This window comes from Parus major, chromosome Z, assembly GCF_001522545.3.
Source record: "Parus major isolate Abel chromosome Z, Parus_major1.1, whole genome shotgun sequence".
NCBI lineage: Eukaryota > Metazoa > Chordata > Aves > Passeriformes > Paridae > Parus > Parus major.
In genome coordinates, this window is record NC_031799.1 from 24,687,076 (window position 1) to 24,714,365 (window position 27,290).

The 27,290-nt window shown below is 34.3% G+C and overlaps 1 protein-coding gene across 5 annotated transcripts in view; it reads right to left on the minus strand.

Annotated features, from left to right (window-relative positions):
• The window catches only part of FCHO2 (FCH and mu domain containing endocytic adaptor 2), a 79,306-nt gene that overhangs the window by 38,048 nt on the left and 13,968 nt on the right, over positions 1 to 27,290 (minus strand). For all 5 annotated transcript variants that reach the window (XM_015652891.3, XM_033520678.1, XM_015652892.3 and 2 more), the window contains exons 3-10: positions 27,063 to 27,137; positions 25,614 to 25,755; positions 25,371 to 25,523; positions 21,859 to 21,963; positions 19,810 to 19,908; positions 18,699 to 18,795; positions 2,602 to 2,646; positions 768 to 840 (exon numbers count right to left, since the gene is read on the minus strand). In XM_015652891.3, coding sequence (XP_015508377.1) covers positions 768 to 840; positions 2,602 to 2,646; positions 18,699 to 18,795; positions 19,810 to 19,908; positions 21,859 to 21,963; positions 25,371 to 25,523; positions 25,614 to 25,755; positions 27,063 to 27,137 — 789 coding nt within the window. The remainder of the gene's footprint in view (positions 1 to 767; positions 841 to 2,601; positions 2,647 to 18,698; positions 18,796 to 19,809; positions 19,909 to 21,858; positions 21,964 to 25,370; positions 25,524 to 25,613; positions 25,756 to 27,062; positions 27,138 to 27,290) is intronic.

A 27,290-nucleotide genomic window follows, 5' to 3' on the forward strand; every position in this document is an offset into this window, starting at 1 on the left:
CAATACTTTTTAAAAAAAGATACTGGTAAAATACTTTTAAAAGTAATTTTAAAAATTATTTATGCAGATGTTGCCTCTGGGAATATTTCTGTATTGTCAAATTTGTAAAATTGTAAGCTATCTTCTTGAGAAAATACATGTGGAGATTATGAAAAAAATACAGTGACCATAAAGACTAATATAGACACTGTGACCAATTCACCTTAGAACTGTTATTCCAAATAAACTTTTTGCAGAGATTTAACTCCTGGGAGACCGAGCACATGCAAAGATTAGAGCAAAGGGTATATTTGAGACAACAGCCCTGAGCTAGAATGACCTTGTTTGAGAAGGAAGTGTGCTCATGATATACTCCACTTTTCTGTCCTTAGACAGTATATGCAGAAGTTATTTTAACAGAAGAATAACAGAAGCATCAATTCTTCAAATAAAGCCATCTGGTATTTTTACCACATACAGACATATTTTTTAGGATTAACGTGAGTTACATTATCTACAATGCTAAAATGTAGAAGAATGGAAAACATCTATTCACAGGAAAGAAGGAAACATTATTGACTACTATGAATACATTTACATTATTTTTTGTTATTTATCTTAAAATCCTTGGTCACAAAAATTGTAAATAATTGTGATGTTTTTGTATTCATTGTGTTCCTTTAAACAGCTGCTATAAACCTTTTTTTTTTTGTTTAAATATTGGCTAATTTTTATCCCCATTACTAATTTTCATTAAAGACAAGGCTTCAGGGTGGAAATATACTTACACAGATTCAGTATCTTTTTCTTTTTTCATTATTCCTGATAAACCAAAAGGCTTCCTTTTCCGTGGTTTTATTCCTATAGAGCAAACACTTTTCATTTATAGCTCAAAGAGATAAATGAATATTTAGCAATGTCAAACACAGATGCATATGAATAACAATGTTTTAAATGCTGCCACAGGTATGCAGTGGAGATGGGTATGGAGCCAAACTAAGGGAACATTATTCCAATTTGCTTTAAGTAAAATACCAATTAAAAAAAAGAAATCAAAATAGGGTTCGACTCATTAGTAATAAAATCCTTAAAAACCTGATTTCGATCTCCAAGTTGGGTATACAGACTGTGTTTGTTTAATAGACAGTTTTGAGGAAGAGGACTCTGCTCACAAAAACTTAACAGAAGCTGTTGCTCCAGGTCATCCTGAATAGCCATGAGTGAGAAACTGAACATGGCCTTCCCCAGCTACTGCACTTCAAAACCCTGAAGTTATTTCCCTGTGTGTTCCCAGGAGCTGCAAGCTCCTCTTTCCTCAAAAGCAGGACCTTGGTTCTGTTAAAAACAAGATTGCTTCTTGGCTTTCCAGCTGAGGTGAGTTCATGATTTCCCAGTGCTGTATCCACCTGCAAGAGTGGCTCTCACTGAGTTTGGAATTACGTTTCCCCCCTTTTGTTTCTTCCCTGCTTTTAGCACTGGATACATATAGCTACAGTACTGAAAAAAGTTTGCTTTCATTCCCATTTAATGTACTAAAACTAAAACACACTTATATATTCCCTCAGACTTACTGCCACATCTGCTTCTTTACAATGTTTTCTGAGGCAAAGCAAGCTGCCAATCTGACTAAGTGCAAGCATCTGATTCAACTAGTCTACAATTTGGTTTTAATGCATGATAGTACTGACAGCATGCTTTTGAGCAGAGCAGTAGAAATAGTTTGGTTTCCAAAATTAAACCTCTGTCAGTTCAAGCACTTTATTATATTTATCTTTACAAAAATACATTACACAATGCATAAGAAAACTCTCCAGTCCTAGAAATTTTCAGTAACTCCAAACTTCTCAAATCAGGTAGCTGTAGAGTCAGTAATATATACTGAGGCACATAAATTGCTCCAAGATTATTTTTAAATGTCTTTTTTTTTTCCTAAATAGCTTTTTTTTTTTTCTGTGCATATTTTTTTCTCTTTGCACCAAAACTATGGCAAATGGAGTATTTTAGTTGCACCAAAACTATGGCAAATGGAGTATGAAAATAATTTCTGAACATGGACCTTATCTGCTTCAGTTAGAAGAGGTTTTAAGTCTCAGCTGAAGTCTTGGCAACTTAAAAGTTTTTGGGTGATAGACTGTTGACCCCTCTGTCCCACAAGTAAAGATATATCTTATGGAGAGAAAGCAGTTCTTAACCACTTAAAAAAATCCCCTAAGCAAAATAAACTGCACCAACAAAGACAGACTTTGCAACTGTAACACAATACTAGGCTTAGTTTAACTGACACAATAACTATAGGAAGAGCCCAAGCCATGTTTTGACACTTGTAAATTAAGCTACAACACATTCATAAGTGAATCAAATCCAAACTTTTGCAAAGACAAAGACTTAGCCAAAGTATACTTACAAGAAACATGCAAATTATCTGACCTTTATGCATTAGTCTTATAAAAGATTTATAGGTCTTACTGTCACTGAAGTTTGTTTCTCAAAAGGAAAACTGCATTTTAGTCTACTGGAGCACTGTAAAGTTATATAGATTCACAGACTGAGTACCCTTTGCTTCACAGTTCAGGTCCTTACTCACAGTATTCCTGTGTAAATAATTAAGCTATGGCAACTTACCTTCAGCTACACTGGATGTGTTACATTCTTCAAACTCAATAGGGCCTTAAAGAAATGACAGTGAAGATAAACATTAGGTCAAATTTAATCTATTTTAATATGAGACATTATTTAATTACTGAAAATAAGAGATAATTTAATTTTTAATTACAAATGTTGGTAGCAACTGAAAGGCATCTTTACTCTGCCAATGGCCACAGATACTGCAAAATCATAATTAAAGCAGTTTTTTTCTATTTCATAGTGAAAAATTAAAATACTAGACATCATCTAACTACATTTGCCTATATCTATTTTGTGTCCTCATTCAAAACTGGATCCATATTATAGCATTAGGGTAAGGTTTCCAGTTCATCCTCTTTTAAGGAACAGGAGTTGTATAAGTAAAAATTTAAAAGGAGAAGCTATAGCCCTAATTTTGAAAGTCACACTTTTGCTAATTCTGCATTACTAGTTCTAGTGTTTCCTCTCCATAGCCAATTGCTTACACAGTTAGAAGTGGCATGTAAAACCTTAAACACAGCAGTAAAGAAGATAATTTTTTCAAAGAAGTCATTAGGACCAACAGGACAAAAAACAAAACAACAAAAAAAGCAACAACAACAAAAAACAAAACAAAACAAAACCAACAAGAAGCAGAGAATACTAGTTCAGTTCTGGAACTAAAGAATTTATTTATTAAAAGAATTTATTATCCTCATATTCTGTTATTACGTTTGCCACAAATTGTCAGTTGCCATTGCAAATTTATGTCCTAAGCTACATTTATTCAGTTTGGTCAGGTATAGAATTTAATCCCACTATGAGACATTTTAAGGAGCAAGCATACAGAAAACAGGGTGAGTTTCTGTAGGATCTTGTTCAGGGAATGACAATCATACCAGCACTTGGGAAAGTGCAATGAAAACTGAGAGCACATGCAGGCAAGCACTCTTTTTTCCAGCCCATGTTGGATTATCTTGTAGCTGTATCTACAGAAGAATAAGTTTAGCATGCTGTCACTGTGCCATAGGGGTTCTTACTTAACTTTCTGCAAACATTTTGATAGCATGCACACAATTTTATATACAGATATATTACAGTTAAGACAGAGGGGAAAAATACTTCTAATGACTTCTCTTTTTTTAATTATAATATGCTTAATGTACTGATTTATATTTACTGTAATTAAGGCTGAGTTTGCAAATTTTTCCCAATCAGTAAAAATAAATCGAAGGGTTTGTAAAACAGCAGGATCCAAATTTTGGACTAAAATCCATCAATATTTCACTTATCATAACGCAATCATTTGGCCTCCAAATGAAGCTCTTGAAAGCAGAATATTAAAAGACAAATCTCTAGTGGCAGTCTTAACAGCTGTTTAAATTTCAATTAGGAAATTACTTCAAATGCAAGTCTAATTATTCAATATAGCAAGACAAGATGCAAGTTCCTAATAGTTATCTTAATCTGTTACATGTCATAAATACATGTACATTTTAAGATGGTTTTCCAATCCTTTCTCTTTCGCTCTTCACTAAATCAACAGTAAAACAAAGTCAGCATGTTCCAAAAAGAAGCAAACCTGGATGTCTTGCAAAACAAAAGGACAGGAAAACAAAAATCCAGGAAAACTGATTTTTAGAACCATACATGTCTACATCTCTATGCTGATTAATCAACATTTTATTTTACAAAATTAAACTCTATTATTCAAAGGATATTAAAGAAGACATTAATAAAAATACCACAAAATGTAGAAGCTGAAAAACACAACAGTTATTTTTTCAGAACTACACTTCAAACCATACGTTTTGCATCATTTGCTAATGATTCAACTACTTCTATTTCTTGCTTCTATACATATTCTCATTTCCCTAGGAAAATTTTTTAAAAAGACAAAACAATGAGAAATACTCATCTGCAAAACAAAACAAAACTGTAAACACTAAGACTTAAATATATTTTCAGAGGAATAAAATAGGCTTTGTCAGAATTCCACCCCTTTCCAGCTACTAAGAGTGATCCCTGAATTTTGAGACTTTTACACTAATGATTAAAAGAAATAAAGAAGGCTCAAGTATAGTTCATCCATATTTCAGATCAGTATCTTAACTTCCACTTCTAAAATAAGCAGAAAGGAAAGCTTTTTTTTTTTACAAGACATCCAAGTACCTCTATTTTTTTCCATTATGCTTGCCTAAAACACTTGCCTTTAAAGGTGAATTTTTTACACCTTGTAAGAATTCTGATTTAAAAATACACTCTTCCTTAGTACAGAAACACACAGATATTGTGTGAACCAGTTACAATTCACAAACCTATTTTGGTCAAAGCTTACCTTTCCTATTTAAATTTGTATAGGGTCCTTCTTCCTTTGCAATTTCAGAAAGCCATGTCTGTGGCTGTCTCTAATTAACTCAGCTGGTTAGGGCATGGTGCTAGTAACACCGAGGTTGTAGGTTCAATCCTTGTACAGGCTATTTACTTAGGAGTTGGACTTGATGATCCTTGTGGGTGCCATCCAACTAAGAATATTTTGTGCATAAGTTTGCCCTTTTGAATGGAGCAGAGTGAAATTTGTAACAGTTTTAAATTTTCTGAAAAGTTTTGTCCTGTTACTTCAGACCTCCCAAGAGTTCTGCTTCCTATATGTCTGCCATAAAGAGTACCATATTTTGCCTTGGGGAAAGTACTTTTAAATCTAAGTAACATTTCAGAAATAGACATTTCCTGTGGCACTCTAATTTAGAAAACAGGATAGCTGTGAGAAGCTTTCAATAGCCTGCATAACAGCTGGAATCTCCTCTGGACAGATGTCTTTGAGTCCAAAGAGGTGATAATACTGTTGTCCAGCCAGAACTGTGTGTTTTCACCACACTGTTCTCTGCTAGAACCAACTGCAGTCTCCTAGTCAGCCAGAAGACCTTAGGCACACATGCTGTTATGGGAGCATAGCATCAGTAAGGAATTCATACAGTTTCTTAAGAAGATTTCCAGCATTGCCCAGTGTCCTGTTCCATTTGTTCCACAGAAACTAAAGCAGCTGCACTAGCACTGCAAAAAATTCCCCAAATCTCAAAAAAAATCCCAACTCAGAAAGCTTTCTCCTCTGCAGCACCATAATGTCTGTCTTTCTGATTCCTTAATCAGAAGTCAAGAAGAAGCCAGAAGTTGCTATTATCAAGAACTACCAGTGGATCGGCATTAATGGAGATTGCCAGACAGATGTAATACACAAATGGAAGTCCAAGCATGCAAACCTATGTCCCTGTCCCAGTCACTCAATAACTTTTGTAACAACTGAACTAAAGCTGGATGCATTTCCTCTATGAGGCAAAAAGTTTTCTGAACAGACTCGTGCCCAATGATTGTAGTGTAGACAATGACTCAATACCAACAAAGGACTGCAGCTCAAAATCTGGATGATTACAATGGGTAAAATTTTTGATGTAAATAAACATTCATTGTCCATTGCAACATTGAAAGAAAGAAAAGCAGATGCTTCATATTGAAGAAGTAGTCCTGATGTTTGGGATAGAAGTAATTCCCTGAAGCAGTCTCTAGAGTCCATGCCATGTGGTAGCCTAAGGCACTGAAAGAACACTCTAAGTGTTGCCATACTGCAGTACAGGTGATAATGGTATTAACACTGCTATTTGGCAGTACTGCTATAAAAGCATTGACATTTCCTTTGCTCTTTTTCTCTTAACAAGACAATAATGTAAATTGAGACAGAAACCTATTCTCAAGCATTCATATGAACACATAAACAAATTCTAAAACTACATCAGTACTGTAAAAATCAAAAAGACATTTCAAGATATTTTTCAGAAAGAAGTTATACTGAGATCTAGTCCAGTATTTGCAAAGGTCTCTGATTTAGTGTTCTGTTGCAAGAAGAGCACAACTTTCAAAAGTCTACTCTGCCTGCTTAGAAGTATTATTAAATTAATCCCTATAACTGGTAATGTTGGCTTTAACACCTCAAATACCTCTACTCAGATTTGCACATATTTTCTACTGTAGACACACAAAATAAAAAATAATAAAAATACAGTGTATAAATGAAGGTTAGTTAGCCTTTGTAACAGGAAGAGATACGATATTTAGTGGGATTTCAGTCACTTAAGAATATATACCTAGCTATCTGGAAGCTAATGAGAAATGTAGTATTCTACAAAGCAGGCATCAAAAATCAGTAAGCTCCTCTAATAGTACATAAAAATTCCCAGTAAGCATCACTTGCAAGCTGCCCTGAGTTTTTAAATGCTCACAGTATTCTATCAGCTGGGACAGATAAAGACAAGAAGAGAAAGCAAATGGAGTATAGCTTCACAAACACATGGAGACAGACAGCTACTCATTGAGAAAAGACTAAAGCAAATACACCAGGATCGAGTCAGTTCTTAAGCTCTTGAAAATAAAGCAGCTTTGGTTTGCTGGAACAGAAAAACTAATTTGTGTAAATGTTTGGTTTTTTTTTATTTTAGTTAATCTTATAATTTACAAGAAGTGACACTTGCATAAATTAAGCATCAGTGAGTGAGTGTGCATCTCAGGATGCATCTCCTAGACATGTAATATTTCTCTTGTTACAAGTGGCATGTGAGTATATGAGCTTTCATGCCACTAAAGACAGAGTATAGAGCTAAAAATAAGGAGATAATGTTCTTATTAACAGACAAATGAAAAAGATGTCTATTATATTATAGAATCTCCTACATATTTAGCTCATATCTATGGGAACAGTACTTTCAGAGTATTTTCAAGGCAACTACAGAAACTATAACCACTATCTTATACCTGCTACTTGTAAAAAACCAAAGGACAAAACGTCTCTCCACAAAATCCTAGATACAGGTTTTCTGTCTGTAGGACTTTTACATAAAGCCTCTGTGAGAGAGACATTGGACAAATGTTTTGCTAATGCCAAAACAATAAAATAATTCCCATTTTCCTCAATTGAGAGGGAAAAAAAAAAAGATTTTACTGTTTGGATTCTTAAATAAACAAGTCAAATGGAAAAGTCAACCAATATTACTAGTAAGGAAAGCATAATATTATGTCATACCCTGAAAAAGTGCCCCCAGTAAGTATATCAATGAACTGGAAAATCCCACAGAGCTAAAAAGTTAAACAAATCAAGAAGTCAACAAATCAAGTAAGAACTGCTTTACATTTACATCTGCTTTTGTCTGCTTTCTAGCTTAAGGGGGGCATGCATGACAGAAAGAAACATTATATTGGTATTAACTGCATGTAATTCTCAGTAACTGGAAACACTCAGACCCTCAGAACACTGCTCAAAACAGCCTTTCCCTGCAACCTGAGGAATCAGTTTACATACATGCATGCACATATATAAATATTAACATATCTGTTTCAAGCAAAGTCTTTTAAATACTCCATAAATCTGTACCTGTAGTTACAAATACAATAACATACCATATTCTTGTTTTCAATAAAAACAAAAGTTTGTCTCTGAGTGTAAATCATGCATGAAAGGAGGACATTTTTTTTTAAACTGCATATGCTTCACATGCTGCCTCAAATGGCAAAGCTTTGCGTGCCTGGCTCAGTGCCAGTTGACAGCTCAGCTGGATATCAATGCACATTCTGACCCCCCTTGCAGCGTGTCACTTCTGAATTGTTTCCGCAGTAGAAAGTTTATTCAACCTCTCTCTCAAATTCAGTGGACCGACCATCATTCTGCTATTTAATCATAGCAGAACAGGTTATTTTTCTGACAGCACTAAAGCCAGACAGCAGTTCCTAATGAACAGCTTGATACAAGTGGAATTTCGACTGTTTTAGCCTCAATTAATTCTGCTGTCAAAACAAATGACTGCTTTTAGTGTTTAGATGTCAAGCTGCATCACAAAGGTCAATTTTGTATGTACACAAACATATAAGCAATCTTTTTCTTGCTATCATCTGATCCTGTGACATGTTTAGCAAAAAAATTCAGGCTTTCAAATTCAGAAGCCAGGAAGCACAAATATATTTTGTCATTTGTGTTTCTAATACTAACTTTCCATTTTTACTACTTGTTCATACATGAGAAATTATTTTAAAAAACAGTAAGAATTTTTTTTCCTAGAAAAGGACTTCTTAACCTACATTTTTAAGAAAGAAGAAAAAGCAAATTAAAGCATATCTTATTTGGAGGAATGCAGAGTAAAGATGAACAGCTGTTTTCTTTGAGATAAATTTCATACATGTGATACAGTTATCATGCTAGTACCAAACTGCTACAAGCAAATCTTGATTTATGGATTTGGTCAGCTTTTCTTTGCCAAAAAGAGGATAAGGGACAAAAAACAAAACTGGCCTGCTAACAGGTTGGTCTGACGGAAAACACTGAAATAATACTGGTAAAACCTTATCCTTTAATCTAACTTCATAGAGTTCCACCATACCAATCACTGAATTTCTGGCTACTCTTTGTTACCTTTGTATCCTCAGAGTGATGTATCAGCCTAGCTGATATCAGCCTAGCTGATACATAGCCTCTAGAGATGTTGAATACTTGACCAAATTTTCCTTTATAAAAAAAAAAAAAAAAAGTTAAAAAAAAACCCTACAGCACAGTAATAGTATTCAATTAAGGAAAAAAAAAAGAAAAGTTGGAGGTGATAGTGGCATCAGAAATAATGACAATTATCGGTAGCAACGTATGTAAGCACTTCCTTTGAAAGAATTTTTTCAGATGAAGAAATTAACATATGAAGAGAGCATTTAAACAAATAATTTCAGCCCTGATTCTGTTACTAGACTTCCAGCCCTGCACTCAGTTCACCAGATCAAAGGAAACATTATCCATCTCAGGCTTTTCCGGTACTCTGGGTACAAACCATGTGAATACAGCAAGTACATTATACTCAGGGGACACTATTTCTATGTGGCTCACAGAGCAAAAACAAAGCAGAAATGGATCATAATCTGAGTAGCCTTAAAACAAGTATTGTCAATTAAGATGTTTATCATCAGAAGGAAAGACCAGATTTTTTTCCTCTAAAATAACATCAGTTACAAAGTATTTTTCAATTCTCTGATTATGTAAGAGTTTTCAAAAGAGACATGAAACATGTACCAAGAGCAATGATTCAAGGTAGAGATCCATTTAGGCTGCAACACATGAGTATGACAACAAACACTGCAAGTTTCAGCTATGATCTATGAAAGTGTGAGGTCTGTGAGCAGAAAAAAAGTCAGCTAATATACCCATCTGCAGAGCATTATGACCCCTTTTCTCACCCTTTTCTACTCCAGCTTTTGCTTCAGCTTCACTCTATGTTTTCTCTCTGACTGCATAAACAAGATGAGAGATATGGCTGGTTTTAAATATTCACAAGCTAAATGGCAGGCCAACATACAGAATACATACATACTCAGCTGTCTGCTGATTCTCCAAATGAGTAGTAGTTTGGATGCTTCTTCTTTCTCCAGCAACCTCCTAATTTCTACACTCTCTTTTTCCATCAAATTGTGTAGAAAGTAGCAGTCTTGTGAAATTGGTAGGAGAGATGTGGTAAAAGTACTAAGCAACTGCATAATTCTTGTCTATAAATATAAGTATCTGTAACAAATAGCTCTGCCTGTCTACATGGAACATGATGCATCTGCTGAAGACAGACCATGCAAGTATGCAGTGATGAAAGAAATGCATAGACACATCCACTTTTAAGAAGATTCAGTTAATATTCTGGAACACTAGGCACTGTAAATATGTCAAGTTGTACCCACATATTCAAAGACAGCTTCAAAGACTCACATCTTTTTTAGCAGTCACACATTCTCCCTTTGAACTAAGAGAGGTATGTTATCTTACTCAAGTTCTGAAACCAAGCCCATTAAATCATCAGAGGTTAAGATGTTTAGTGTGACCCTAAGGAGCAAAAATAGGGTAATATATTTTATAGTATCCAGAATTTTCAGACAAAAAGATCTTATTTCTATTAAAAAACAAAGAACATTTCCTACCTTAAAAAAAAATAAAATACCTCAAGTAAGTTCAAAATATCAAAACTTTGCTAAATATTAGTAACATATAAGGTTATATTTTTATATAAGTATAGTACAGGTCTTATTTACTTTATCAGCATACAAAGCATCTCAGTATGTTTTTTTTCTATTTTCAGATGTTCTAAATTTATTCAAATTTTCTGATCATAGTAGAATCTGCCATACATCCTACTGCATTTTCTGATGACTATCACCTACTTACTTTATTCTTCCTATTTAAGTTACTGAAATGAACACTGCTTTGCTCCCACAGTCCCAAAAACTCTTTTAAATGTCAGGCTGCAACTGTTTTGTTTGCCAATAGGAAGAAAATTTAACAATTTTATATTATTTAGAAATTATTATATTTTTTATTAGTAACAGTACTTTACCTTGCTGACTCTTTCAGATCATTCACAATCTAGCCTTTGCCCTGTTATATCTACTGATGTTGTCTAAGATATTTTTATCAATGCTATGATTCTTCTACTTGCTTTAAAATATTTTTTCAATAAGACTTGCTGCTTTATAACTCTCCAGAACACTAAAAATCAGTAAATTGCATTCTAAAACGAGTTTACAGCTTAGATATATGTAATTATTAAAAATCTATGCTGGCAGATCAGACTAAAAGCCCACAGAAGCTTTGGCAGTTTGCTGGAAGGACCAAATTTTTGCAGGCAAAATAAAATGGATATCCAGGACAACAATTAAGATACATTTGTTGGTACAGCTTTTTAGCCTGTAGCTCCTCATTGAAAACAGCTCTACAGCATAAGACCTTGAAGTCTTTTTCTATCTGCCATAAGCCCAGCTTCTCACAAAAATCCTCAAAAACATTTATGCTTAATTTCTGAAATATAGCAGTAGTCTGCCCTCCTTTACAAAGAATACTTTGCTGAATATCTTGGACACTGTCAGTGTTGATAAACAAAGCTCATTCCTCAGTCAGCCTTGTGTATAGAACTATATGTGGACAAAATCTTTGAGAAATTATGACACTCCAAACTATTTGTGCATTTAACCACTAGCATCAGTAGCACTAAAGTATTCACAGTATTTCAAGAAAATACAAAGAAAGTAATTCATAAGAACATAAAATAAATACTTGCTTTGTTACCCTTCCCTGTGGAAAAGAGGCTCAAAGATGTCCTGCAGAGCTGTTCAAAAGTAAGTATTAGCCATTTTCAGTGTTTATTTCCATCTACTTTGTAGCTTGTTTAGTGTCCTGGAAAAGCATTTTTATATGTACTGTAAGCTACTAGGTTATCAAACAAATCCATGGAAAAAAAGAAAAGCCACACCTAGCACAGTTCAAAGTATTTTTTTAAAAGCAGAGTTATTTAACTACATAAAATGCTAGTAACCTTTAATTAAAGCAAACTTCAAAAATCAGTGGGCCTTGTTTTGCCTCTCAAAATCTGGGAAAGGATTAACTTGTTTCTAAAAATTTTTAGGAGTAATACATTTATCCTTAACCCTCATTTTCCCCCCACTGCTTAATCTTGTTCATTTGGTTCTTTTCTTCATTAGATACAAAACAGAGTTTAACAACAGACTAACTTAATAAGACTATTAAAATGGAGTGAGCACGACTGTGCATTAACACTATCAGCACTACTTTTCAGCTCTGGTGCAGCTTAGACACTCTCACATTTGCTTTGGAAAAAACACATAGGCAGTACTTTTCATGGGCATTTACAACTAAAATACTCACAACAGGCAATTAGAAAAGGCCTAAAAGCATGTGATAAATTCACACCAAATTGCATTAATGCCACTGCCAACAGCCAGCCACATGAAACATTATTCTAATCAAATAATAAATTGAGTTCACAAAATTAGAAATCAATTGAATTAAAGGCTAGGTGAAATTTGGGGGTTAGATGCTTATTAAACTCAAAAATTTAATGCTTCACAATCTCTCCTAACAGGCAGAGCTCCCAAATGTTTTCCCTCAGAACAGAAAAGGATCACCAGCACACTAAGAAAACTGCCATATTACTTTTTTCCTGGTATGTGCTACCTTGTGAAAGAGTAGTGATCCTGACATTACAGCAGTCCTAATTCACTTTAAGTTGGTACAATAAAATGTATCAATTTAGTCTACTTCATACCATTTCCAGAAAGGAATTTAGGATTTTTTTGTCATTTTGATTATGTCTCTACTTGACATGCATCACCTTACTCTTTTCCATGACTAGAGTTACCAGAAACCTTGAGACTATTTCTTCTTCATGGGCAAATAAAGTAAATACTTTTTCATCAGCTCCAAAAATCAACAGACTAAACATTTTTTAAATCATAATTACTGACTATTGACCAAATTGTCAATTTTTGCATTTGGTAGAGGGAAGAAACAGAACAGGAAAATTACATCTGTCCTTTCTGAATCTTGTTATCTGTAGTAGCACCATTTTATTACAAATATTCAAACTCTATTTTTAATATATAAATGACAAGAGAAACAAAAGCCAAATACTTTGCTATAAGAAAAAGAGCCAGTGATGGCTGACCAAAAGCAATTGTTGATAATAACAATTATCAACTACTATTATCATTTAATCCAAAGAGTAGATGAATTGCAGGCATGAATTTTCAGTATTTTTAAAAATGCAAACCTCTTTAATGCCCTGTAAAAAGTTCAAATTTATTGAATGGATAATGAAAGGAGACAAGAAGTATTCTTGTGGGAAAGGAGAGCAAAGATTATGGCTTTCTATTTTTTTATCTGCATTACAATAAAATTCTTGATTTCATCTTAAATATTTTTTAAGAAAAAGGGCAAAAATAGAGGAACAAACTACCAATGGCCACTAACAATGATACCACAACATTCAATTAATGAAGACAAAGGCATTCTACAATGGGATTACATCACTGGTGGATAAGGGAAGAGCAACTGATGTCATCTACCTGGACTTCTGCAAAGCATTTGATACTGTTTTGCGTGATACCTGGGTCTGTAAACTAGAGAGACGCATTACTTTGACCACTTGGTGGATAAAGAATTGGCTGGATGGTTGCATTCAGATTTGCCATCAAAAGTTCCATGTCCAAGTGGAATACAGTGACATGTGGTGTTCCTCAGGGGACAGTGTTGGGACTGGTATTGTTTAACATCTCTGTCAGTGATATGGACAGTTGGGAGCACCCTCAGCAAGTTTGACAATGATACCAAACTGTGTGGCATGGTGGACACACCAGAGAGAAGGAATGCCATCCAGATGGACCTAGAACAGGCCCAAGAGATGGGCCTGTGTAAACCTCTGGAAATTCAAAAAGACCAGCTGCAGAATTCTGGATCAGGGCAATCCCAAGCACAAATACAGGCTGGGCAGAGAATGGGTTGACAGTAACCTTCCAAAAGAAAGACGTGGTGATGTTTGTGGATAAGCAGCTTACTGTGACCCAGACATAGGCACTCACAGCCCAAAACCCCAATTGTATCCTGAGCTGCATCCAAAGCAGTGTGGGCAGTTGACAAGAGGAGATTCTGTCCCTCTGCTCCACTCAGGTGACACCCCACCTCCATCCAGCTATGGGTTCCCCAGCACAAGATGTTACCCTGCTGAATTGACCCTAGAGGAGGGCTGCTACATTGATCAGCGGGTCTCGAGCACCTGTCCTGTAAGGAAAAGCTGAGAGAGCTGGGGCTGTTCAGCCTGAAGAAGAGAAGGTTCCAGGGAGAATTTAGAGCACCTTCCAGTACTTAAGTGGGCCTACGAGAAAAGTTGGAGAGGGGCTTTTCACAATGGCATGTAGTGATAGGAAGAAGGGAATGACCTTAACATGCAGGAGGACAGGTTTAGATAAAATATGAGAATGAAATTCTTTACTGTGGGGATGTTGGAATGGGCTGCCCAGAGAGGCATCTCTGAAAGTGTTCAAGTCTAGGCTGGATGGAGCCTTCTGAATGAAACATGTAGTGGACAAAAACTAATACAGGAACAAACACATACATTAGTTCCCCACATATGAGAAGAGGACATAGTAATTCAGTAACTAAAATTAAAAATTACTCTTTATCAACAACAGATATATAGGCATTCACTAACCTTTTAAAAGACATTTGATATTAACCTGACAATTTCAGATATAAAATCTAAAAAGAGCATGAGCTTAAACTTTCTAGCACCTTCTATGACTTGTGCACCAACATTGCACACTGGAACAAACCAATTTTTTAATAGATTAATAGAAGATTCAGTATCTAGAGCTAGTTCTCATTGATACCTCATTAATCTGGAATAAGATTACTCTGATATAACTTCCATTATTGATTTAAATATACTCTGGAAGAAAAGCAGATATTTTCTGCTATACAATAAATTAATTTTCCAAGGAATATGAAGCAACAGGCTATAGCAAATAGGAAACTAATCAATCAGAAGTTGGCAAATTTTGATGAACATTGCTGGATTATATGACTAAAGCATCTTCCAACGGATGGTATAAAATCTGCTATTAAACCTAACACCAGGAATGTTTCATAGAATCCTAGAATGGTTTGGGTTGGAAGGGACCTTTTAAAGCTCATCTACTCCAACCTCCCTGCAATGATCAGAGATATCTTTGAAAACATCAGGTTGCTCAGAGTCCAGTCAAACACAACCATGAATGGTTTCATGGATGGGAAAATTACCACTTCTTTAGGAAGCCTGTTTCAGTGTTTCACCACCCTCATCATAAAAAACACCTTACTTATATCTAGTCTAAATTTATTCTCTTTTAGTTTAAAAATAGTACTCCTTGCCATATCACTACAGGCCCTATTTTCATGTCACCATCTTTCCTATAAGGCCATTTTAAATTCTGGAAGGCCACCATCAGTATGCTCTCCCTGAAGCATACTGTTCTCCAGGCTGTATAGTGTCAACTCTCTCAGCCTGCCCTCATAGGAGAGGTGTATTAATGAAGTTAGTGTCTCTCCTCTGGACTCTCTCCAATATCTCCATGTCCTTCCTGTGCTGGGACCCCAGAGCAGCACTGCAGTGGGGTCTCAGCAGAGCAGAGCAGAGGGGCAGAATCCCCTCCCTGGCCCTGCTGCCCACGCTGCTCTGGATGCAGCCCAGGACACGTTTGGCTCTCTGGGCTGGGAGTGCCCATGGCTGGGTCATGTCCAGCCTCTCACCCACCAGCACTCCCAAACCCCTCTGGGCAGGGCTGCTGTGATCTGTCCATCCCCCAGCCTGGGCTCAAACCAGGGCTGCTCTGACACAGGTGCAGCACCTCGCCCTTCGAATCATGAGATTCCCACGGGCCCATTCCTTGACCTCATCCTGGTTCCTCCAGATGTTAGAGGCAGTTCAGGGAACACATTAAATTCTGATCTAAAGCCTTACTGGTCCTGCCAGCTTTGTTTTTCACTGATTCACACTAAGTGACTTTCTTTTCAGGTAAAATTAAAGATTCGCAACTGGATGTAAGTGGTTTAGTTATTCATTTCATTTTTTTAACACTAAATGGAAGACAGAAAACAAAAATCATTATTTCTTCAACAACTGTTGTGTTATTTAAGCCCCTAAATTCTAAACTGATTTAATAGCGAAAAAATTAAAACAAATTTATAACGTGAGAAGCAAGTTATAAAGCTGACTAGGTAAGTTTTTTAGGTAGCAGTGCAAGAAGAGCCATTGTAAAGAAGCTCCTGAGTAAATTTAAAACCTCTCACAAAGCATTACTGTTTGAAAGAAAACCTGTTACTTGTGCAAAAAAAAATACATGTACTAGATGCCCCTGTACACAACAACTCCAGGTGATAGAAATTAGCCACCAGAGGGAGCCCATATAATCTGATAAAACAGACATCACTGTATAGATACATTTCAGATACACAATAAACTTTACTGTAAATGGTTTGCAGTTTTCCATAATAAAACAGCTTTCATCAGTACTTCATTTCAGATTCATTCTTATTTTTACAGATATAAATAAAAGCAAGTGAACTCTAATGCGCAGAATTATAAATAGGTAGAATATACTGAAATAAATTAAAATAATATGTTATGCATTGCCTTTTTAGTTTATTTTATCTGAAAGTACCCACCATGTCACTGATCATAGTAACCCACAAATAAAATGGATGAAAGAAGGCCTACATAGTCCTGGGGAATTTTAAAGTATTGCCTATAAACATATCACAAACAACAGTGGCATCCAGAAGACAGTTATTCTGTATTTGTTTTGTAAGCCAAGTCAGCATTATTTTTTACGTTGAATATTTATATTTTTCTGAGGAGCCATCTCCCTCTTCAGCCTAATTATAAAAAACATCCCATAGACTTTCAACATTTGCTCCATGATTTAAAATATCTTTTCATTGTGAACCATTCTCAGATGCAAAAAAGCAGGGATTTAATCAAGAAAAAGCAGTCCTTAACAGTGGATGTTTCCTTTTCATTCTTAGAAGGCTGATACCTCACTTTGTCTTCCAAACCTTTCTAACTATCAAAGTTTTATGATTCTAAGTTAACAAAATAAATATTTTAGAAGCAGTAAGCATAATTAACATCATTAGTGGTCTGTTGCTAGTCTTTAACACTTCCAAACTACTTTTGCTGCTGAATTTGACTATGCTTTCTCCCTGCACCATTACTGCTTGACAAAGTTGATATCAATACAACAATTTAATACTGTTAAAGAAAATTTAAGGTCCATACATTACACACTATATGTGCTACTGTTCCTTAAAATATTTTGCTAAACTTTCTGAGAATACATTTGAAGAAGTTTTTATTTGGCCTCAGAGAGCGCAGATGGGATTTGAAGAATTATAAAGAAGCAAGTAAGTACAAAATGTGTGTAATTTCTCCATTAAATTAAAAAGTGAAATATTACTTTTCTAAAATTTCAATGTTGTCTGGCAAGACCCACACTAATAGCGTGGATGACTTGAAGTGCACAATGTTCTAGGACAAATTACTAAGAGTCTTTGTAACCCAGGCAGTCAGAATCTTAAATGCAAGATTGAGATCCCTAGCCACGACATCTTGGCAACAGCTAATCAAAGACATCTGAACACCAAATTTTCACATCTTTGTCCTGTTTCAGACCAACAGACCTTGATACCCTGAAGTTTATACATTTTCTTTTCTGATCTTTACTGAAAATTGATAAATACACAGGAAACTTTCAAAAATTGTTCCATATGTAATCTTACCTCATCCCACTTGGACATCAGCATTAGAGGATCACAGAAAGAATACGAAACAATGTTATATTAAAAACACCTCACAGACACATTGCAAGACACCTAATAATATTTAACAATTTATTATAAATTTTCATTATCTACTCTGGTATGTACATTCTTGCTCGGGAAAGAAAACATCTTTGTGTGCCTCTACTACAAGACAGAGATGCTAGTGAGGACACCCAGGGCGGAAGGAAATACTACTAATTCCTATTTACTAGGAATTTACTAGGTATTTAGATACCTAGTGACTTTAATATTCGTGCCAGTATTAAAGTAATCGATATATGCAGTACTGTGAGAATGTCTTTTTACGCCAGTCCAGGAAAGTCTTATCACACCCAACCAGCAGTACCTTCAGAAACACTATTCAATTTACTTCTTACTAAAGAAGCAATACACATTATTGTATATTAAAATACATTTTATAAAAAAATAGATATTGCATATCTATTAAAATGATAATTTGGTAACCTGAAGAAACTGACGCAACTCTTCCAATACTTCAATAAGCAGTTTTATAGATATCTGCTCTGAACATGTTTATATTGAATAAAATTCTGAAATACAATTTATGCAGAATCACAGTTTGTACAAGAAACACATAACAGACAACATATAGTTTGTACAAGGAACTACAGCTTCTTGACCAATTTCCCTGATGTTTCAGGAAACAGCATAGTTTAGTAGAACAGACATACAAACTACCAAGCTTTATGAACACAAATAATACATGCACATAATGAACTCTGCATTATCAATTTCTATTACCCATTTAGTATCAAAGTTAATGAATACTAAGAACTTGAACATAGTTAAAAAATACAGCACATTAACAAATATGGGTTTAACCTTTCAATAGGAATGGAAATTTCTAGCTTTAAAGCTAACATTTCCTGCTCTGTTAATCTCTTACCAGGCCTTTCCTTGCCAGTTCCTTTTGACTCAGCAAATTTCTGTATTAAACTCTCAACTGTAGTATTTGTCATGTTATTAATAAACTCTTCGTGCACCTTCAAAAAAAAAAGAATGCAATTAACTTTAAAAAGTAGTTTTTGTTATAGTTAAGGTTCAAAAATCTTCCCTCTAAAATACATTACAGGACTTAGAGAAATCAACGGATAGGAAACCCTGCTCTTTGCTGTAGTGTTAGCAAGTGTGGGTACAATACAGACAAAAAATGAAATTACAGCTCTAGATTTTATTTCTATTTTTCCGTGTTAAACAACTTGTGTATACATAATTTTCTGAGTTTGCCAGCAACGTATCCCACTATCATGTCAGGAAGACAAGCAGTTTTTCACCCAGGGTCAGTTTAGGGTGTGAACTGTTACTACTGTATTATCACAACTCCCACCTGCTTGAGTAAAAAGCATTACTGTTGTAATAGTTTTGATATAACAACATGTTGTTTTGGTCTAACAACATGTTGTTAATAAGTTTTTCCAACAAGGATGATGTGTATATCCTTTAGAAATAAACAGCATAACCCTTGTGATGATCACTTATTAAAGCAGAAAACCTCAATACTAAAATGTTAGCAAACTAAGTGACACTTTAAAAATAAAAAAATTAAGGGCTGTTTATAAAGATTATTAACTAAACCAACTTCCATCTAAAAAAAAAAATTATAGAAGTTTCTGTTCCTAAATATCTTTTGCTCATAAAATCCAGGAATACAAAATACTTGAAAACTTCTCAGAGTGATATAATTTCTAGTTCCAATTTAAAAAGTAGTAGCCTAATTCTGTGTGAAATGAGTGTTAAATTAATATCCAGGAAACAGAATCTAGAAACACACAAAAAATTCTTCAACTTTCAAATTCTTCAAATTGTCCAAATACTTCGTTTTCTGTGAGGACAAAATTTATCTAGTCTTATTCTGTAAATTTTGTGACACTGAACTTAAAAATGCAACAGGAAGCCATGGAAATCTGTGATTATTATGAATTTCACAAAGTAATAAATAATTAATTTAATAGTTAAGGAAAAACATAAAGCATGATCCAAATATAGTATAAAAATACCTCTCCTATTTGTAAATGAATTTCTTTTATGGTATCTGACAAGGACTGTATAATCTCTTTCATACGAAGAAGGTGCATTTCTTCTATGTCTTGAAATTTCTGCAAACAAATATGAGCAATTAATCATAATGAAAATATTTCCTGAAACACTAAATCTTAAATTTCAATAATTAAATACACTAAAATGAAAAAGAACAAAAAAGCCTCTTTTTTTCTCCACATCTTAAGCATAATAATTACATTTAAGAAAGTAAGGCACAGAATTCAGCGAGTTATGAAATAATGTACTTTAGAAAGAAAGCTATCCTTTCAGAATGATTATTGAACTTTTTTTACTTAGTTTTTGAACTTTCATCTAACCTTCAAAAAAAATCTGTTCTATTTCTACTGAAAGAAAATATTTTTAGAAGGTGTTCAAATTTTCTCTTTTCTCCATTACTGAAGAGTCTTGGTTTTTCATCTAAACCAAGAAATCTTATTTCTGGATCTGTTTTGCACTTCCTTTTTAGAACACTCTTGTAAACATACACACTCTTTCTCTCTAGTTAAATCTATGTTCTTTCTTCTTCAAAAATTATTTGTTTGATTTTTAAAGTCATACATAATTTTTACAGTTTCTTCCTTTTTAACCAGGCTGTCAGCTGACAGTCATTTTAAAATCACTTCCGAAGTTTTCAATGGCCCCTTCCTGGCCAAAAATCAGAACTAAAAATGTTCTCATCCTCCCCAACAGTAAACCATAACAGTCTTGAAATCTTTGTTTACTTCTGCTCTTTCCTAGTTCTCTGCCTATTTCTGTAACTGTCCTTTCAAGTGTGTCCAAACTTTGATGCACCACTTAATCCTCTTTCCAATTTGCACAAGGCTCTGTGAAGATCCCCATCTTGTACCTCCTGCAACTCTGATTCACAAATGTGACTCCATACATACGAGACATACATCTCTACCTTCTTAGACCCTCAATTTTCTGCCATACTTACATACCTCTGTAGTCATCACTCAAGGAGATGAAATTAATTTTATTTTTCTTCAGCAGCCTTCCTCTTAATTACAGAAGATACTGTCATACTCTGTAGCCTACCCCATGATGTTACTTCTTTTACTGGACATTGTAAAACAGATTGAAGCTAAACCAACTGATTTTGCACTGAAATAAATGAAAATACATCCCTCACTTGTTTAATTTTCAGAACTAATCAGCATATTTTCAAGTGAACTGTATGCTGAATTAAGTTAATAGAGGGTGTGCTTCACACAGAAGTGGGCATCCATATATTCATGGATATTATTTTTCCTATCACATCATCTTTAAAGTAGCCATTGTGCAACCAAACTGTGGATGCAGCTACACCATTATACTTTAAATGAATTCCACACACATATCTTTAATTGGCAGAATGGCAATTTTCATTTCCAATATGGATAGATGTGGAAAGTTTACAAATGTCCATTATAACATTAAGTGAAAATTTATATTTTAAGTAAAAGGATAGCTACAGTTTATGAACAAAGGACATTTAGCCAAATGTAGTTTAAAATGTAGCAAGAACTGGCATAGGCATTGATACAGAGAACCTGAAATCTTCCAGAATATAGTCTTTTAAAAATCCCCAGAAACAAACAGCTGTAACAGCTTTTCATAACTTCAGGTAAATCCTGGGTAGATATTTTAACTTCAGTGCTTTGATGGAATAATAATGAAAAGCCACAATGGATCCCAATATTAAAATTCCATTGAGTAAGTTCAGGGTGCCCAGAAATTCAGAGGATTTTCCACATAAACACAATGCATATACTATACTTTCAAAAGTTCATTTTGCTTTCTTCCAAAAATTTCTTCAAAATGTCTTCTAGAGTGCCAGTACACCACTGTGTCATTGAAGGACAATGCTATTACAACATATGTGGCCAGTGTTTGCCCTTCAAACAAATCAATTTCCTAAAGGACGAGTTTTTGAAATTCTCAGTTTCAGATGGCTCCAGAAATTAAATAGAACACATTAACTGACTTCAAAGGTAATTTGAAGATTCATTGAATGCAACACTTACCTGTGCTGTTTCTGTCATTTTCAGTTCAAAATCAGATTTAAATGCAGCGTACTTCTCCACATACAGTTTGTAAGTATCGGTTGCTTTTTTAGATTTAACTGCTGCCTATAGATCAATACAAAAATGTGCAAAATGTCACAAATACAAGCTTTGGGCATACCAAAACAGAGAAGTATCATAACAAAATTTCAACACCAAGTATCTCAGATAAGAGCAATTTTACTATACATAAATCATATACAAGTGTAACAAATTAACTCAATTAAATCCCTTCTCCTTATAAGCAAGGAAAATTTTATAAAACTATTTATAATAAAACTAATTTTGAAATAAATTTTATATTGCTGAAGATAAATCATTAAATCTTGTCAAATATGAATAAAAAATTTATATTTGCAACAACAAAGTAGGAAATAAAGAAGGGTTAGACTACAGAGCAAATAGTTATAAATACATTTAAATAATCCATGCTAAAAAATGTGATGGAGAAGTTGTCTTAGAAATTAAGAAAGAAACTCAAAAGTATGCAAATTACATCAATGGATTAGCAGATATTTGAAAGTGAAGGTAATGCAAAATGTAGTGAAGGGTAGATTTAGGCAGGTCAGTGTTATTATTAATAGACCTTTAGAGATTTATACTTTTATACTTTTTTGCTAATAAACCAAATCTTCCTTCTGCAAGTGAAGTAAAACACAAAACAAAATACAGGAAAATCTCAGTATTAGATGGAGAACAAAACTGAATTAAGACTGATTGTAGTAGATAAAAGTTATTTTCAAAGTTTACAGCACGATGCATGAGATGAAGTCTTTCAAACATTTGATATTCTATTTCCAGGTTAAATGCCAATAAAAATCATCTTGAACACCATTTTCTTCCCTAGCTTCTTTATTGAACATGCTTACTATCTCTCTGAAATTTCCCATCAGTTGTAACACAGAAGTATTTCTGAATTGTTAATGACATCAGTAAAGAGAATTGTGTATTCTCTATTTGCTCTAGCTGAGTAGCCCTACTTCTACTTTCAAATAAATTTAATCTGTTTAACAAAAACTATTTTTTATTTACAATGATTTGTAAAGCTGACTGCTATCTAAAATTTCAATTAATTAATAGATGCCCTCTGGCAAGAGGGAGAGAGACAGATTCTGCAATTTCCAAGAGAAAAAAAACAGATAATCATGACTTACAATATACCAGATACATATTAGCAGTTCAAATAAATAGGAACCAAAGCTAGTTGTTTGCCCAGTTACAAAGAAAGCCTATGCAGATCTTAGTCACAAAGTCTTCTAAACTCAGCATAATAGCGTGAAAATATTTAATGTAACAAGAGCATGGATTATTCAGAAAAGTTGTATCAAATGTATCAGTTTATTACCCTGAATTTTACTTTATGATTCTCACTCTTACGCCTTTAAACAGAAGAATCACTGAGAAGCGCACAGTTTTATCATGTTTCCCAACTGTCATTTACTATGCTGAAAATACAACATGCTCCATGAAATCTTGATTTGAAAATTAAGGCTGCTTTGAAGTTGATTCCAAATTTAATCACTGAAATTGAAGAAAATGTCAAGCTAAAAAGTGTAGAAATGGGTTCCTTTTTGGTAAAGCATTTTTAATTGAACCCTATGTGCAAGGGACTTTGACAAAACAAAAACATTCTCCATCTCCCATCATGTTTAATGATATTTATGCCAGTATTACATGCTGAAAAGTGATCAAAAAACAAAGTACTAAGCAGGACAGAAAAAATTTTAAAACATATGGACACTGTATGATTAACTAGTAATCTCTTCTGAAAATATAATGTGACTACTCCCAGGTACAGCAATTGCTAGAACTGTATTTACCAGATTTACAGTATGTAATCAGATTTACAGTATGTGAAAGAATAAGGATCAGTCAACTATTTTTTGTTAAGTCACTATAAAAAGAGAAGTTTACATGTCAGAGAACAACAGGAAATTATTACACAAGTTAGTATTAACTTTCAGCTGCAATGAGACTTGTAAGGCCTCAGATACCTCCTTAGATTCTTCAATAAAGTATCTCTCCAAACATTTGGCTTTATGATAAACTCTGTACACTGTGTACACTGGTACAGATCCCTTGCTTGCTGAGAAAAAAGTTAATCTGTGATTTTGCCAGTAAATAGTTTTCATGTTTCACTGAAATAGTATTTCTATTCTAATACTGAATCTATTTTCTACCAAAGCAAAAATAAATACCAAGTTTGGTCACTCTGTTTACAAAATTGCAAGTGTAAACTTGAATAGAGGCATGAGTGAAGAGATGTGACAGTGTCAGCTACTTGTTCCCACTGGAAACATATTTTATGTACTTGCAGAGCATTCAATTATGACATAATTGAATCTTCTAAGGAAGATGCATAAAACAGTAAAAAAATTGCACTCCTCCTATAGTGCTTCCTTTTTCTCCCTTCTCATACAGACATGCTGAGTATTTTCTTGTTTCCAAATGAAAAAAGATAATGCTACATCTTAAAAAGCCTTCCTTCAAGTCAATCTTTCCTACTGAAACTCTACTTACAAGAATTCAGAAAAATTATACTTTGAATACACTTGCAGGAGAGTATCTGCCAACACACATCTGATTCATGTCTACAATCCAGCATGAACTGTCATTTGAGACAGAAAAAAGTAGATTTGTAACAAAGTAAAACAATTGAAACATAGTCAACAGAATCACTTTTGTGCCCAGTGATAGAACCAGAGACAATGGGCACTAACAGAAAACACAAAAGGTTCCCTCCCTCTGAACACCAGGAAGCACCTCTTTCCTGTGAAGGTGATGGAGCCCTGGCACAAGTTGCCCAGAGCGTCCATGGAATCTCCATCCTTGAAGATACTAAAAAGCTGTCTTGATGAGGTCTTGAGTAACTGGCTTGAGGTGGCCCTGCTTGAGCAACTTTCAGAGGTCCCTGTCAACCCCACAAGCTGACTGATTCTGTGAATGGATCCACCCCTCCATCATAACCCAAGGACAGTACTAAATACACCACAAGACCCTCATCCCTTGAGTCTCTGGTTCATGAGATTGGAATCTCTTAAAACAGCAGTGAAAGTGTTGATATCTTTTTCTTTATTCAACAGACTTCAAATAGCTACTTTATCTCACTGCAGGGATAACACAATTACTCTTGAGTTCTGTAACAAGGGCACTGAGTATTCACTTAAGGAAATGTATTCAAAAATATGAGATTCTGAAACAATTGGGCACAATTTCTGTGCCCAAACCACTACCCTAAACTATCATTGATGCAGGTATTAACAAAGTGAAGAATTAGAACTACAGTACAATAAGAACAGATGAGGAAGTAAGTGTAAATAAAACATATCTAAGTATTAATGATATCATGTATATTGCAAATTACTCACAACTTTTAACTATGTTTAATTCTTTCTGGGCATTCAACTTACTAATACAAGGTGAACACACAAGACAACTATTAATACAGATAAAGTAAGATGTGACAGAGCTACCTTTTCAATTTCTCTCTGTGTTGCTCCTTCCTTTTTCAAGCGTTCTTGTTCCACACACTTGGCATTGTAGTTTTCTTTTGATTTCTGCAATGCCTGAGTGATACTTTGAATATTTTGCACTGCTTCCAAAGTTCCTGAAACATCTTCTTTAGTCTGCCAAATATCACATGGTTGTCAAAACCAAACCAATTTAATTTTAGTGTTAAAAGTCATTGGACATACATAACAAAAAGAATTAATAACCTTTTTATAAGCTTTGATCTGTTCATCTCCATACTTGTGAACTTCTTTTATTAGCTCTTGTAACCTCCTCACAAGATCCAAGTGACAACTTGCTAGTTTTTCTGTTGAGGTTTTGAAAACATCCCAAACTGGTGCAAATGTCCTGGATTGAGGAAAATAATGTTAATCTGTTTTTTTTTTTCCTTCAGTTGACAACTTTTTTAGTAGTGTTAAAGAATAATCAGTAAATTTACAGTTCCTGTCTCTTCCCAAATTTTAAACAAACAAAAAAACCAACTGCCATAAATTCTTAAATTAAATATGTTCGAAATGTACCTGGCATCCCACCTACTATTTTTCCCATGTTTTTTGTTCTACTTGTATTGACTCTAATAAGTAAAACACAGCAAATTGTATTTAATACTATGATGAGCACACAATAATGTCAAGTGTCAAGACAGTGCAAGAAAAGCTTAAAATAATTTAACATGTAGTAAGTACTACTGTGTATACACCTGAACTGTGAACAAATCAGAAATTTCTTGGTTAGTTACATTTCTAGTTGTCTTACATCATTACAACCACAAAATGGAGGAAAAAAATATTGGCAAAGATGGTTCGCCAATAAAAGGGATTTACTGATTAATAAAAATGAAAAAAGAGGTGGGACAATTTCTCATATTCATTTTTCTGTGCAGAATGGACCTTCTCCAGGTATTCCAAAGATATACTTCTGCCTTGCCATTCTGGCTAATGCTGCTAAAAATCAATACTAACCATAGGCTTTAAAGCTCTTATGTTCAAAGGTTCTGTATCTGCTTGCTAGTTTAAAGAGCAGCAACAACTATTATCAAATTATCCACTAATGAAAGCTCCCCACATTTCTAGATTACGTTACAATAAATTAACAAAAAACCCCTAATTTTTCTCAGAAGTCTAAGTCTAAGTTTTCATTGGCCTTATCTTCCTAATGCAAAAGCATCCATTAATCATTCCAGTTTTTAAAAACATACCCTATGTATAAAACTTCCATTTAACTATGGAATAAATCTATGGAAGAGTATTATTCTGAACATCTCTGAGAACAGATAACACTCCAAAAAACAGAAATAATGTAAATAAATAAATTCCCTGCCACATTTGCAGGCCATATGTTCTCTCTTCAAAATAATTTCCATAGCTTGAGAGGATGTAATAGAAGTCACTATGTCTGAAAATAACTCAGCTTTAAACACAGAGGAAAAGACAGTTTATCCATGTTTGAGCTTTGGTCTTTTTATTCAGTTTCAAAGAACTGCGCCTTCTCTTTGTCATAGCTGCACAAATTTTTGCATAGTTACTAAAGACCTATCATTTTTAAAGGTGGCAGTTATACTAACCTTCAACATCATCAATAAAACATTCAGAATACAACTTGATTCTTACCAGGTACTTACATTCACTTATTCTCTCTTATGTACACTTACTTACCCAAGTTGTGTGTAATTGCTTGCTGATTTGGCTAGTTTTGTCATTGACCTTGAATATGTCTCCTCTATTGTAGCCCTGCCAAAGAAACCATCAAAAACATAATCAAAAATTTGAAGGTATGAAGACTGAACAGTCATTCAAAATGTTCAAAACAGAAGGCTTTTTACATGAGCTAAAATTACTCCATTTAAATCATCTCTTAAAAACTAAACAAAAATATCACATTGT